The sequence below is a fragment of the Drosophila biarmipes genome, unplaced genomic scaffold (assembly GCF_025231255.1).
Source record: "Drosophila biarmipes strain raj3 unplaced genomic scaffold, RU_DBia_V1.1 ptg000023l, whole genome shotgun sequence".
Classification (NCBI taxonomy): domain Eukaryota; kingdom Metazoa; phylum Arthropoda; class Insecta; order Diptera; family Drosophilidae; genus Drosophila; species Drosophila biarmipes.
The window spans coordinates 561,683-577,288 of NW_026114540.1; the positions used below are offsets into that span (position 1 = coordinate 561,683).

Below are 15,606 nucleotides of genomic sequence, written 5' to 3' on the forward strand. Positions count from 1 at the left end.
TAATTTATTTAAACGAATCCAAGCATTAAAGTTTTTAACTTACCTGGTTATGGAGTGAACGGGAACGCTACCGCCATGAGTGGCAAGCAGTTCTATTGCCTCCTCGAATTTACTGTTTAAATTAAAGGAAATAAAAAGGAGAGCTCTTCGATGTTTTAGTGACTTGCCTAATATACAAGACTTGTATAATATACAAGTTTATAGCAAATATTCAAGAAAGTCCAAAAATAATATGAAAGTACCAACAAGGAAAGAAAACAAGGAAAATGTTAAAGTCAAGTCAAGTATTTCTATATATCAAAGTTGCGCCTAACGGACTGAAACGAACCCGACATGTCAAAGCGTATTTTACTTTGTTAGTATTTAGCACTTATTGACTAATAATAAAGTTAATAAGTTAGAGGAAACGTGCCAAGAAGGTAAAAACAACTGGAGATCCTTAATATGCTTAATCCAAAATTTGTAGCTAGATTTTTTAGAGTCCAATATTCCACGGTTCATAAGAATAGACAGACAGGCAGAGGGGTTGACTCGAAAAGAGATCCTGATGAATGATATATGGTTATTTATACGAAAAAGTCAACCAACCGCCATAAATTTATACTTGCCGGAACATTTTTGTTTGGTGTTCATATGTCATTATTAGCCATACTTTGTAAAAATTCAAATTCAAGCAATGAAACACGAGCAAAAACATAGTGTACGTCTCAGCAACATTATGTTTTGTTTTCGATAAATTGCTATGCCTTCCGAGAATGTTTCAAGATCTAACCACCAACCCATTTTTGTATTATTTTATTATTTTAGTATGTAGTGTTTTGTATGGTCTTTAGTATGAACGTTGCTTGCAGACTTTTTGGGGTAGATTTTTAGCGATATATCAGCTGTGCTACGCCCCTGCGCGCAGTCATCGCAACGAACAAAGAAATAATAAATTCATAACGAACCTTTTTTACTGGCTGATATGATCTTCCAGCTTTTTAGGATTCTGGGGGTAAAGCAGCGAGCGTTGTTCCTCCCCAAAGTGGGGATGCGCAATCAAGTTGTTCTAGCGGGTCACGCAGCTTAACAAGTCTGGTAAACCAGTCAGATATGAGGTGCCTCAGCAGCTCTAAGTGATCCGCTTTTGAGGAGTAATATGTAAGTTCTGCGCCATAATTTTTTAGAGGTACCCTGAAACGATCTGATCTACTAAGCAGTCAAATGGCAGGCCTTCTATTATTTGGGACATTAATGGTGGTTTACACTGGAAACAGTGCGTACATCGTCGAACAACAAAACTGCACTCGCGTAGTGCATTGATCAACCAAATTATCTGCCGAAGCAAGCCGACTAAAGCGCGAAGTTCTGCGTGACAATTGGCGTAGTAAAAATTATCAATATATTATTTAACAAAACGAATTCTTTAGGAATTAACATCGGCAATCGGGCACTGCGTTCTCGAACCAAGTGCGCTAGTCGACCGCCCATTCGCACCAAGGGTAAAGAGTGATTTTCAAAAGTTTTACTGCTGATAAATGGGCTGAGCATTTGGTATAAAATGGGTAATGGACTATTTTTTTTTAATTTATTGATTGCGACTTTAAACGACTCACGAAGAACAGCTTGCGCGATGATAAAAACCGAAAACCTGAGTTCTGTATCTGATAAAACACACACAGTTTGCAGGTCTTCCTTAAATGAAACGAAATATGAGTGTTGTTTCTCTTTGTATAGGAAAAAGAGTTTTCAGCAATTTCTGGGAATGGCTGTTTATAAACATTTTGATTTGTCCTTCCAGGGATTGCAGCCAAGTGCTGATTAAATAGCCTATGGGTCGAGTCCATAGATAAAAATAAAAATTAGATCATTCACCATACCGTACGTACTTAGACGATAAATTTGTAGAGTCTTGAGGGTTTCACGCGATATGATCAACTAAACATAGAAACCTATGTGCCCTCATGCAATAATTCATTTCAATACATTTTTCTATACAGTTTCTCGACGTTACCCAGCCAAAAACAGCCTTTTGTAAGGTTGAGTCTCAGTGCTTGTGACATATTCGTCATTCGAAACATGTCAGAGCCGATCAGAATGTCAGCAATAGCATGGCAATTGTGGTCAATACAGTTTTGGGTAGTTGGTGGGCGTTAAAGTGGGCGTGACACTTTTTTTTGGCGTGGGCACCTCGCTGAAAACTTGCGCTGCGTAGGAAGCCCAGTCATCTGCATGCCAAGTTTAACTGGTCTAGCTCTTATAGTTTCCGAGATCTCAGCGCGTATACGGACGGACAGACGGACATGGCTAGTTCGACTCGGCTAGTAATCCTGATCAAGAATTAAGGCAAAGAGGAGCACTCTTTGTAAATTTGAACCGAGCTTTTACCAATATATTAAGGAAGGAAGTACAACGTTGAAGGAAAAGGTCATCTGTCTTGCAAAAGTGATATTTCAATTTGTGTTCTTCGACAGCTCGCGATACTGCTAATGCCGTTTTACTATAACTAGACTTGTTTGGCTGTTCTTGACGTTTCCTTTTTAAGCCATTGTAAGCCACCTTATTAAAAACAAACCTAAAACATTTCTGAATTCGGCGTAGTCTGTAGTATGTTGTGGCTTACTGAAGAATTTTAGCTACTATTGTTCGCGAAGGTAGAATGATTTTTTTTTGCTTCAGATTGCGATTTGACATTAATAAGGTTCTGCAGACGTTGATGCACTTTGAACAGTACAAACAAGTGGCCCAACGACACCAAGAACGTGCTTGTTACGCGCGGGGCCTCTGTTATCAATTTGGGAAAAAAATGCGAGTTCGCGAGGAAGATACATAAAACAAATAGAGAAGGGACACAAATGAAAATAAAAGGCACAAGAATGCAAAAAATGAGTTAAAATATTAGTTTTTAATACCGGGATAGAAGTTGAAATAAAAATTGTTATAGTTATTACATAGAACGCGAAAGGGCTCGTGCTGACAAAAATTTGATGTACATCGTGGCAAATTTAGAGGATAATAGTTTCGTGTTAGTCTAACAGGAACATTGAATGTTAGGCGGTTAGGCGGTAAAAGTTCTGCAGAATCAATATCACCTTTTATAATATTATAAAAATAGTATCAAGCATTGTTCTACGATTTACAAGTGTAGGTAATTAAGCAATTGTAATTTACTCCGGTAGGAAGGTAGCCTTACGTTTTGATCCCAGTTCAAACGACGCAGTGCAAATAAAAGACATTTTTTCGTACTGACTCAATACGGTCAATGTGCACTACAATACAACAATATTCCGAAATACGACGGACAAGGGAGGTAAATAATAATTTGATCGTATAAGGGTCATTAAATTCTTTTGACCAACGCTGTATAAACCCAATAACACTCATGGCCTTGTTAACAGTGGACAGTCAAATTTATGTTTAGGGTCCAGAACAACATCTAAATCGTTCCCTGAATATGTACGGTCGAGTGGCGTATTTTTAAGAAAGTAAACGATGAACGAAGAAGCACCCCTATAAAAAGACAATACGTTGCATTTGAGGCGTTTCAAATTTAAAAGGTTGTACTCACACCATCCATGAAAACAATCAATATCTAACTTTAAGTTAAATCCCGACGCTATATCATTATATGATAAACAAAACTTAACTTCATCAGCATACATTTGTACACGAGAATGTGGTAGGATAGAGGGAAGCTCGTTAATAAACAAAGTAAACAGCAAATGACTTAAATGACTACCCTGATTCTCAAACATAGCCCTCTGAGTCCTACCATTCAAGTAACATGAAATCCAAGATAATAGATTACCAGGAAACTCAAGCTGATCTAATTTAAATAAAAGAATAGAGTGGTTAACGGAGTCAAAGGCCTTACTAAAATCTGTATATATAACATGAGTCTGCATTTTTTTCTTAAGTCCATTTATCACAATAAATGTCAATTAAAGAAGGTTGGTGGTGGTCGATCTTCGCTTAACAAAACCATGCTGACACGAAGTGGTAATACGTTCAAATGCTTTAGGAATTGCCGACAATTTAGAAATAATATAATTCTGTAATTCTGGACATAAGCCTTCGCACCCTTTTTATGGTGTGGAATAATAACAGAGTCCTTCCAGATAGTGGGAAAAACTGATGATGAAATAGAGAAATTAAAATGTTTAAGAATCGGTTTACAAATGGTTGATGCACAAAACATAAGCACACATCCAGGATGATGATGTTGCCGATGAAGGCCATGCCGATGACTTACGCTTGGCATTAAAAAAGTTGTAGAACTGTTTCGGATCGTTTGAAAATTGAAATTTATGTCGATTTAGATACTATTGAGAAAAATAAAATTCGGTCAAACCAGCACATATTTCGAAAAATCTGCTGGTCTACAAATGAGTCAGTGGGAAGAGACCAAGAAATATCAGGTAGATTAAAGATACCTAAAACAATCAAAGGGTCTCTGTTAGAAAGAAGGAATATACTTGATTGCAGACATATGGTGCCCTTAAATCAGAGCCAGGTGAAACATAAGAACATGTAACGAACATGCAACAAACTTTCACACTTAGAAATTCAATTTCATTCGGGATATGAATGAGAATTATTTCAGGTATAAGGCTAGAGGTTACGGCAATCAGCCGTCAACTTTTCAATTCAGCATTCGAGTATTCTTAATCTAATATTTTATGGAATCTAGAATTTGTTTTATCTAGTATTTCGTAGGGTTTTAAGTATGAACGTTACTTGCCAATTTGTTGGGCATAAATTAATAGGGATGTCAACTGCTCGCAGCTTTCAGTAGTCAGGCATCGCAATGAACAAAGAATCAATAAATACAAAAGAAAATGATCAAAGAATATTTTTAGCAAAATGATATAAGTAATAAGAATGAAGTTAATTTCAGCAAGCCGAAGTTTGTACACCCTTGCAGTTATATGAAATAATCAACGTAAGTAGCACCATGTTACATTTTGAAGGATTCTGGGTGATCTATTTTTTTTAGGTCAATCAATAGATATAAATGACAAAAATACATTTCAACAAAAACAAGTTTTTCGTATTTGAAAAATGATAAAAATAAATTTCAACAAAAAAAAGTTTTTCTAATTTGAAAAATTGAGCCACCACAGTTTTGTGAGGTTTTTTGACGTTAGGGTCGATAGGTATTGATAAGAAAACGTAAGCGTTTCATTCACTGCATTGCAAACTTTTGACTAAAATCATTATACCCTCTGCAAGGGTAAAAATTAAAAATTTTCAAAACATTAATAGACTAGGCTAATCTAAATTAGCCTCCGAAGTCAAAAACTTAAAATTTCATTAGCAATTGCATTTCGCAACACACATTACGCTGCTTTTATGCGTATAGCAGGATTTGTAAAACATATCTCATTTAATTTTTACAAAAGCGTTTTTTAGCGTTATGGGCGCAAGAAGCTTATAACAAATCCCAAATTTCTTGCTTTTATGGTTTCTGCTATCTTAGCTTTAATTTTAGATAGCTAGACTCTTTTACATGGCTGGATCAACTCGGCAAGTGGACCTGATCATTAATTATCTATTATACACTTTATATACATTAAGTACAACGATATATCAAGCAAATTAAAATTGCTTAAACATAGACCAACGAAAATTCTACTAGTATCATATCAGTAGTTAAGAGAATTGCTGATCAGGATATTATATTAAATGTGAACGGTTCACTCAACGTCTCCCTAACTCGACGGCGCACTGACTTGCAAAAGCGGTCAGCACATCGTGACAGTGTCAACCAAGCCAACTAATCTAAATGCTATCATGATTGAAACCCACTGACATAATCTAGAATATAACACATGTCAGTTAACTTTCATGTTAAAATAGTATATAAGCAAATACCAATTTAACAATAAATCAGTTATCAACGCACTCATAACTCCGCGCTTCTATGTATTTCCCACCTTTGGGAATAGAGCTCGTACTACACTATCCGAAATAGCAGTTAATCTTCGTTAGGTTAAACCAGAGCGCAGTGACCGCATCGCATGTCCGTCCATCGTCCTGCCATCAAAGCGTCTCCGTGCCAGCTACAAGGCGCTTATTATAGACCCTTGTCCGCGGCCTCTATTAGAAGTGCTTACTTTGGTTAGGTACAAACATTGATGACCCCGACGTGATCCTCTGATCCAGTGATCCAGCGACCCCTTCCAACTAAAAGCTTAACCTCTAACTGGTGGAAAATACCGTTAAGTTCACACTATACCCACCCATCCTTGCGACCATAGCTAATTCAGCTTCACAGGATACGAATCCTATTCCAGCTTCACAGGACACAAAGTAGCTTGATCCAGCTTAATGGGACACTCAACTTAATCCAGCTTCACAGGATCGCAACTTGATTTAGCTTTTTACTCAACCTTCACAGCATTAAAGGAGCTGGTATAGAAACATCAAACAGTATTCAAAGACAAATGGCGTCACCGAGCGGACCTCAAAAGGTACCCCGGCGGATTTAGAACAACCCAAGGGACCCGTTAGTCGAGTCAAGAGTGACTTATCAATCGGCGCAACTATTCGTCAGCTGCAGCGACGCTGCAGCTCTACAACGTCACCAGGGGGTTCAATAAGAATTTTTGAGACAGGCCTTATACCTTATATGAACAATTTAATAAGGGCTTGCTTCGAGAAAACGACTAATGAGCCTAAATCTGTCTCTACCACCAATCAGTATTCCCGAGTTTAATGGCAAATATCTAGATTGGTGGTAGTTTATTCTAAGTACGTACAGCACAGATAAAAAAGTTTTTTTTTTCAGCATAGGCATGTTTCACTTTTTGACAAAATAGATTGTTAGTTCTGATTATACCCTTGCAGAAGGTATAATGATTTCAGTCAGAAGTTTGCAACGAAATGAAGGAATCGTTTCCGACCCCATTAAGTATATAAATTCTTGATCAGCGTCACAAGACGAGTCGATCTAGCCATGTCCGTCCGTCCGTCTGTCCGTCCGTTTCTACGCAAACTAGTCTCTCAGTTTTAAAGCTATCGGGCTGAAACTTTTCCAAAAGTCTTCTTCCTATTGCAGGTAGTATATAAGTCGGAACCAGCCGGATCGGACCACTATATCTTATAGCTCCCATAGGAACTATCGGGGAAAACATAAAACCTTTTAATCTTGGATATAACATTTTTAAATTAGTACTGAATTTGGAATTAAATTTTATCAAAATCGGACGACTATATAATGTAGCTCTCATAGGAACAATCGGAAAATTAATGGGAAATTATGTGAAACAAATTATAGCACTGAAATTTATTGTAAACTGCTCGCTCTGTCTACATTTATTAATCGTTGGCCATTTATGGAAAGTTTTTCCAGATGATCTGTGTTAAAACATCGGTTATGTATTACTATGCATTTTGATTTAAGGAAGTTTAAGGATAATTTATTTCGCTCTGCACATTTGCAAACCACGTATAATTCACTGTTACATTCATTAATTTGTCTAACAGGTCAGCCTACATATAGTTGGACGTCGTCGGCAATCATGTGTATGTCACATTTTGTTAGAATATTTGGCAAATCATTAACATAAAGACTTAACAAAAGATGTCCAAAAAATGCAGCGTTCCACGTTCCTAGTTAGCGGAAACCACAGCCGGCTCCCTGCTCTCAAATTGCCAAGGTTTGACGGGAAGTATAGTGATTATAAACGCTTTATTTATGCAATTAAACATATAGTCGACGAATATGCTAGCATTACAGAAGTCGACAAATTTACATATCTACCTAGTTGCTTATCTGGTCCAGCGTTAAGCGTTGTGTCAGCCTTTCAAGTTTCAGATGCCAGAGGCTCTAAATCAGTTACAAGAGCGTTACGATAAGAAAGTATTAATTTTTATTGAGCATGTCACCAGTTTATACAGCATTTTTCGCATCAAGAAGGGCGACCCGTGCATAGTGGTTCCGTCAGAGGCCAAAAATCAAAAAATGTGATGACAGATTTTTTATAACAAAATGTATCAAAATTCTCTCTTAAGAGTCTAAACTTCTCTATGGCATACCGGATTTTACTGGAAATCTAACAGTACTTTCTAAAAATAGATTTGCAATCGTTAACACGTGTTCATTTTGGCAACGCAGCTGCGCTTTGGAAGTTATTTCTCTCTTTCAATTCGCCCTTTAAAGTGATTAGACGTACGCTGCAGTGCTCCGATTTGAATAATTTAATATGAATTATGAAATTGAAGGTATTTACTTAAAATTGAGATATTAATAATTAACTTTCCTGAAAATGTTTTTTCATAAAACCTTTTTTGTGTATTTTTTGAAAGTATATTTTATGTTTTTTAACCTTTTAGTTATGTTCCAAGAAAACCCAGAACTTGGTATGTATGTTTTTATGATCGTCTTATTTTAGGTTGCTTAGGTTGCTTATATTTTAGAATTAGCTGCAGAAACTTGCAGATGTGTGTTTACTACTTAGATTACTAAAGCAGTTAAAGGTGAGTCTTTGCTTATTGTGCTGTTGCGCTTTTGCGCTGTTGCTTTGTCTTCGTCTTTAGTGCTTTGTGTTTTTGCAAAAATATCAATTTGTAAATTATTATTTAAACTTTGATTTTGGATTTTGATAGGTGTATCGCAAAAATGTGTTTTTGTAATGGAACCAACGCCGAAAAAATGAAGAAATTGATTTCCGATGTGCAAGCGGATGTTGAAAACAACGTCTACATTATTCCAGAGTTGAGCGAAGTATCCAATAAAATTGAGAACCTCTGCAAAACAATTGTAACTTTAGGAAAACGGAAAAAATCTGCAGTTACTAAATATCAATCTGGATGGCTTAGTAAAAATAATCAATTTCCATAAAACGCCCCTATTGCAAATCAAATCAAAAAGAGAAAAGTGCTTATCGGGGCCGTCCTAAACTTGATTTTGAGGAGGCTTCAGAGAGAACAAAGCGATGACGTGTAGGTCAGCTCATTAAAATAGAGGAATCCGCTGTTTCTTCTCTACGCAATGATGATCGAAATCAAAATTTCCTGCCGGCAGATCCCATGGAAGTTATTTTGCTTTTAATGGAGACCTCCATGACGAAGCTCCAATATTTGCTAATAAGAAACTTTTTAAATAGCAAAATATCCTTTGAATTTTTTCCCAGTTACCAAAGAGTACTACATAAGTCTTAAAAAAATAAGATACCCTTATGGTATTTATATAGACGAATCTCGAGCGAAAGTCGAACTATAAAGCTTACTAGACAATACGGCATCTAGTAAAATAGAGCTTCAAAATAACATCATTGAAACTATGCTTGAAAATATAGTTTAATTGGTTATGGAACTTCGATGGAAGTACAGGGCATAGCGAGTATAAGCAAAAGTTTTCAAACGGTGATTTGGACGACAGAAGCTTATTTGTAACATCCTACGTACCTCTCCAACTGGTTACTCAAATAGATAATACAATAATTTGAAAAAACCCCCGGCCATCATCGACTCGTTACTGTCGATCAATAAGATTTCAATTTAAGAAAGAGACCGCGAAAGTGTCGAAAGACGAAGCAGAATATTTTGACAACAGAACTGAACAATATACAAAAATGTTTGAGTAAAGAAGTTCGCCCAAGATTTTACGAATTTGGCTTATCTCCACTACATTCTTATATACGCTTCTTTGAATACTTTTTACATATTTCATATAAGGTAAAGGTCAAAATGTGGCAAATCCGCGATGAAGAAAAGAAGATGCAAGTATTGAACAGGAAGAAACACATTCAGGAATTTCGCGAAAAAATGGGAATACTAGTGGACCAACCTAGAGATGGAGGTAGAGGAAGTCAATTTTATGACATAAACTCTAGCGAAGACCTATCAGATACCATTTTAACGATAGAATTTTGAGATATCGGTAATTGAGAACCTTCGAGAGCATGTAAAGTTTTCTTTAGAAGCAATAATTCGGTCTCGTTTATCAGCTGATGAGTGGACGCTGCAATTTTCAATCACCAAATCTATAGGAGCAGCCAGAGCAGTGTATAGATACATCGCAATGGTCGATCCCTGAAGCCTCACAAGATGATATTTTTAAGATCCAGGATCTTAAAGATGCCCTTGCACGGTTTTGAAAAATCGAATCATTTGAGGAGACTAGGTTTACGCTTGAAGAAGAAGAGTGCATTCAACATTTCTTTAAGCACGCTGTTATTCTTGACTTTGGTCGAATTCAAGTCCGCTTGCCATTTGCGCAATCCCCAACTAGTCTCGGAAGTTCATTGGAAACTTCCTCGGCGTTTCCTTCAGCTTGAACGGCGATTAAGACGCCTACCTGAACAAAAGAAAATGTACACCAATTTTATGCAAGAATACATGGATCTTGGCCACATGGACTTTTATATTAACCAACCTCATTATGTCATCATCATGCAGTGTTGCGATCATAAAGCTCAACAACTAAACTGCGACTTGTTTTCGATGCCTCCGCAAAAACTACATCAAATTTGTCTCTGAATGGCATCCTAATGGATGGACCCACAATCCAACAAAATCTGATTCTAACTCTGCTGGCATTCAGACTACAAAACTTTGTTTTCATCAGCCGACATAACTAAAATGTATCGGCAATTCAGATCGATTCTAAAGACCGTAATTTCCAGCTCATTCCAGCTACAGTTATTTCGATTAAACACAGTAACTTTTGGCCTGGTAAGTGCCCCATTTTTAGCGATTAAAAGTCTTAACTTCGTCGCCAAGAGATACGAAAACGAATTCCCAATAGGATCTCATACTTTACAGAATGATATGTATGTGGATGACTTTCTCACAGGAGCCGACCGCTTAGAGGACTTGCAAGTGAAAATGCTTCAGACCGAGAACATTTTTCAGCGAGCAGTTTTGAAGTTGTCAAAATGAAACTTTAGTGGTAAGAGTGATTTGGATGGTAAAGAAGTGACAAGGCCTTGGGAATGTCATGGAAACCGCAAACGAATATATTTTGTTTCCGCTTTGATCTGCCGAAATCCGAAGCTTCCTCCAAGAGGCAAGTTATTTCTGTCATTGCAAGATTGTACGACATACTTGGACTCCTAAGTTCAAACATTATCAGGTACAAATTGTTGTACAAGAACTTTGGAGAAAGAGTCTTGAGTGGAGCCGCTGCCTGATGCTCTGCAAGAAAGATGACGGTAAATCGAGCCGGATTTACACATTTTAAGCCAAATTGAAATTCCAAGGTTCGTAAATTCCTTGTTTAGTATAGAGTGCGAGATTACTTTTCGGTCAGACTTGACAATTGCCTTACACTGGATTACAATGCCCACAACCCAGCTTAAGTGTTTCGTAGCCAATCGGGTGTCAACTATTCAAATAAAGTCCGCGAACATCAAATGGCGACAGGTTCAACGAATGCACTTGGCCAAAGAAAAACCAATTGCCAACTCAGCGGACAACGCTTTAGAATTGCGAAAAGTGGTAACTTTTAAATGTGACGATGCCAGCATCGAGAGAACTATAATTGAAAGGCTCGGCTCACCAAGAGAATCTCTTCATATACTCGAATTGTCCGGATTGAGCTCTAATGTTTCGAGTTTTCAACGGCGTTCCTTCCAGCAAAGTGCCTTGTGCCTCACAGCCAAACGAACTTGATGCCAATGAAATTCGGAAGGCATTTATCATCCTCTCCACAATTCAAAGCCTAAGTTTCGCAACGGATTTAATTGACATACAAAAGGGAATTTGGCCGTATTTATCTGCTTTGCGACCAAAGCAGTTCACGTTGAACTTGTATCTGACATATGTTTAAAACATTTCGTTGGACGCAGAGGACTTCCAGAGAGCTTTTGGACCAGCGTTAAGCGTTGTGTCAGCCTTTCAAGTTTCAGATGCCAGAGGCTCTAAATCAGTTACAAGAGCGTTACGATAAGAAAGTATTAATTTTTATTGAGCATGTCACCAGTTTATACAGCATTTCTCGCATCAAGAAGGGCGACCCGTGCATAGTGGTTCCGTCAGAGGCCAAAAATCAAAAAATGTGATGACAGATTTTTTATAACAAAATGTATCGAAATTCTTAAGAGTCTAAACTTCTCTATGGCATACCGGATTTTACTGGAAATCTAACGGTACTTTCTAAAAATAGATTTGCAATCGTGAACACGTATTCATTTTGGCAACGCAGCTGCGCTTTGGAAGTTATTTCTCTCTTTCAATTCGCCCTTTAAAGTGATTAGACGTACGCTGCAGTGCTCCGATTTGAATAATTTAACATGAATTATGAAATTGAAGGTATTTACTTAAAATTGAGATATTAATAATTAACTTTCCTGAAAATGTTTTTTCGTAAAACTAATTTTATCGAATAACCCTTTTTTGTGTATTTTTTGAAAGTATATTTTATGTTTTTTAACCTTTTAGTTATGTTCCAAGAAAACCCAGAACTTGGTATGTATGTTTTTATGATCGTCTTATTTTAGGTTGCTTAGGTTGCTTATTTAAACTTTGATTTTGATAGGTGTATCGCAAAAATGTGTTTGTGTAATGGAACCAACGCCGAAAAAATGAAGAAATTGATTTCCGATGTGCAAGCGGATATTGAAAACAATGTCTACATTATTCCAGAGTTGAGCGAAGTATCCAATAAAATTGAGAACCTCTGCAAAACAATTGTAACTTTTGGAAAACGGAAAAAATCTGCAGTTACTAAATATCAATCTGGATGGCTTAGTAAAAAAGAATCAATTTCCATAAAACGCCCCTATTGCAAATCAAATCAAATAGAGAAAAGTGCTTATCGGGGCCGTCCTAAACTTGATTTTGAGGAGGCTTTAGAGAGAACAAAGCGACGACGTGTAGGTCAGCTCATTAAAATAGATGAATCCGCTGTTCCTTCTCTACGCAATGATGATCGAAATCAAAATTTCCTCCCGGCAGATCCCATGGAAGTTATTTTGCTTTTAATGGAGACCTCCATGACGAAGCTCCAATATTTGCTAATAAGAAATTTTTTAAATAGCAAAATATCCTTTGAATTTTTTCCCAGTTACCAAAGAGTACTACATAAGTCTTAAAAAAATAAGATACCCTTATGGTATTTATATAGACGAATCTCGAGCGAAAGTCGAACTATAAAGCTTACTAGACAATACGGCATCTAGTAAAATAGAGCTTCAAAATAACATCATTGAAACTATGTTTGAAAATATAGTTTAATTGGTTATGGAACTTCGATGGAAGTACAGGGCATAGCGAGTATAAGCAAAAGTTTTCAAACGGTGATTTGGACGACAGAAGCTTACTTGTAACATCCTACGTACCTCTCCAACTTACTCAAATAGATAATACAATAATTTGAAAAAACCCCCGGCCATCATCGACTCGTTACTGTCGACCAATAAGATTTCAATTTAAGAAAGAGACCGCGAAAGTGTCGAAAGACGAAGCAGAATATTTTGACAACAGAACTGAACAATATACAAAAATGTTTGAGTAAAGAAGTTCGCCCAAGATTTTACGAATTTGGCTTATCTCCACTACATTCTTATATACGCTTCTTTGAATACTTTTTACATATTTCATATAAGGTAAAGGTCAAAATGTGGCAAATCCGCGATGAAGAAAAGAAGATGCAAGTATTGAACAGGAAGAAACACATTCAGGAATTTCGCGAAAAAATGGGAATACTAGTGGACAAACCTAGAGATGGAGGTAGAGGAAGTCAATTTTATGACATAAACTCTAGCGAAGACCCTTCAGATACCATTTAAACGATAGAATTTTGAGATATCGGTACTTGAGAACCTTCGAGAGCATGTAAAGTTTTCTTTAGAAGCAATAATTCGGTCTCGTTTATCAGCTGATGAGTGGACGCTGCAATTTTCAATCACCAAATCTATAGGAGCAGCCAGAGCAGTGTATAGATACATCGCAATGGTCGATCCCTGAAGCCTCACAAGATGATATTTTTAAGACCCAGGATCTTAAAGATGCACTAGCACGGTTTTGAAAAATCGAATCATTTGAGGAGACTAGGTTTACGCTTGAAGAAGAAGAGTGCATTCAACATTTCTTTAAGCACGCTGTTATTCTTGACTTTGGTCGAATTCAAGTCCGCTTGCCATTTGCGCAATCCCCAACTAGTCTCGGAAGTTCATTGGAAACTTCCAGACGGCGTTTCCTTCAGCTTGAACGGCGATTAAGACGCCTACCTGAACAAAAGAAAATGTACACCAATTTTATGCAAGAATACATGGATCTTGGCCACATTGACTTTTATATTAACCAACCTCATTGGGAATACTAGTGGACAAACCTAGAGATGGAGGTAGAGGAAGTCAATTTTATGACATAAACTCTAGCGAAGACCCTTCAGATACCATTTAAACGATAGAATTTTGAGATATCGGTACTTGAGAACCTTCGAGAGCATGTAAAGTTTTCTTTAGAAGCAATAATTCGGTCTCGTTTATCAGTCAGAACCTTCGAGAGCATGTAAAGTTTTCTTTAGAAGCAATAATTCGGTCTCGTTTATCAGCTGATGAGTGGACGCTGCAATTTTCAATCACCAAATCTATAGGAGCAGCCAGAGCAGTGTATAGATACATCGCAATGGTCGATCCCTGAAGCCTCACAAGATGATATTTTTAAGACCCAGGATCTTAAAGATGCCCTAGCACGGTTTTGAAAAATCGAATCATTTGAGGAGACTAGGTAAACAAAAAGGTTTACGCTTGAAGAAGAAGAGTGCATTCAACATTTCTTTAAGCACGCTGTTATTCTTGACTTTGGTCGAATTCAAGTCCGCTTGCCATTTGCGCAATCCCCAACTAGTCTCGGAAGTTCATTGGAAACTTCCAGACGGCGTTTCCTTCAGCTTGAACGGCGATTAAGACGCCTACCTGAACAAAAGAAAATGTACACCAATTTTATGCAAGAATACATGGATCTTGGCCACATTGACTTTTATATTAACCAACCTCATTATGTCATCATCATGCAGTGTTGCGATCACAAAGCTCAACAACTAAACTGCGAGTTGTTTTCGATGCCTCCGCAAAAACTACATCAAATTTGTCTCTGAATGGCATCCTAATGCTTGGACCCACAATCCAACTAAATCTGATTCTAACTCTGCTGGCATTCAGACTACAAAAGTTTGTTTTCGTCAGCCGACATAACTAAAATGTATCGGCAATTCAGATCGATTCTAAAGATCGTAATTTCCAGCTCATTCCAGCTACAGTTATTTCGATTAAACACAGTAACTTATGGCCTGGTAAGTGCCCCATTTTTAGCGATTAAAAGTCTTAACTACATCGCCAAGAGATACGAAAACGAATTCCCAATAGAATCTCATACTTTACAGAATGATATGTATGTGGTTGACTTTCTCACAGGAGCCGACCGCTTAGAGGACTTGCAAGTGAAAATGCTTCAGACCGAGAACATTTTTCAGCGAGCAGTTTTGAAGTTGTCAAAATGAAACTTTAGTGGTAAGAGTGATTTGGATGGTAAAGAAGTGACAAAGGCCTTGGGAATGTCATGGAAACCGCAAACGAATATATTTTGTTTCCGCTTTGATCTGCCGAAATCCGAAGCTTCCTCCAAGAGGCAAGTTATTTCTGTCATTGCAAGATTGTACGACATACTTGGACTCCT

At 37.2% G+C, this 15,606-nt stretch overlaps 1 protein-coding gene across 7 annotated transcripts in view; it reads right to left on the minus strand.

The window, feature by feature from the left end:
- The window catches only part of LOC108033085 (vacuolar protein sorting-associated protein 41 homolog), a 94,189-nt gene that overhangs the window by 15,004 nt on the left and 63,579 nt on the right, over positions 1-15,606 (minus strand). For 5 of the 7 annotated variants that reach the window (XR_007765668.1, XR_007765667.1, XM_050890365.1 and 2 more), the window contains one exon: positions 44-145. Coding sequence is in view for 4 of the 7 variants with exons in the window: in XM_050890365.1 (XP_050746322.1) it covers positions 44-145 (102 nt within the window). In the remaining 3 variants the exon portion in view is untranslated. The remainder of the gene's footprint in view (positions 1-43; positions 146-15,606) is intronic. The other 2 variants (XR_007765669.1, XM_044091416.2) reach the window with 1 other exon arrangement.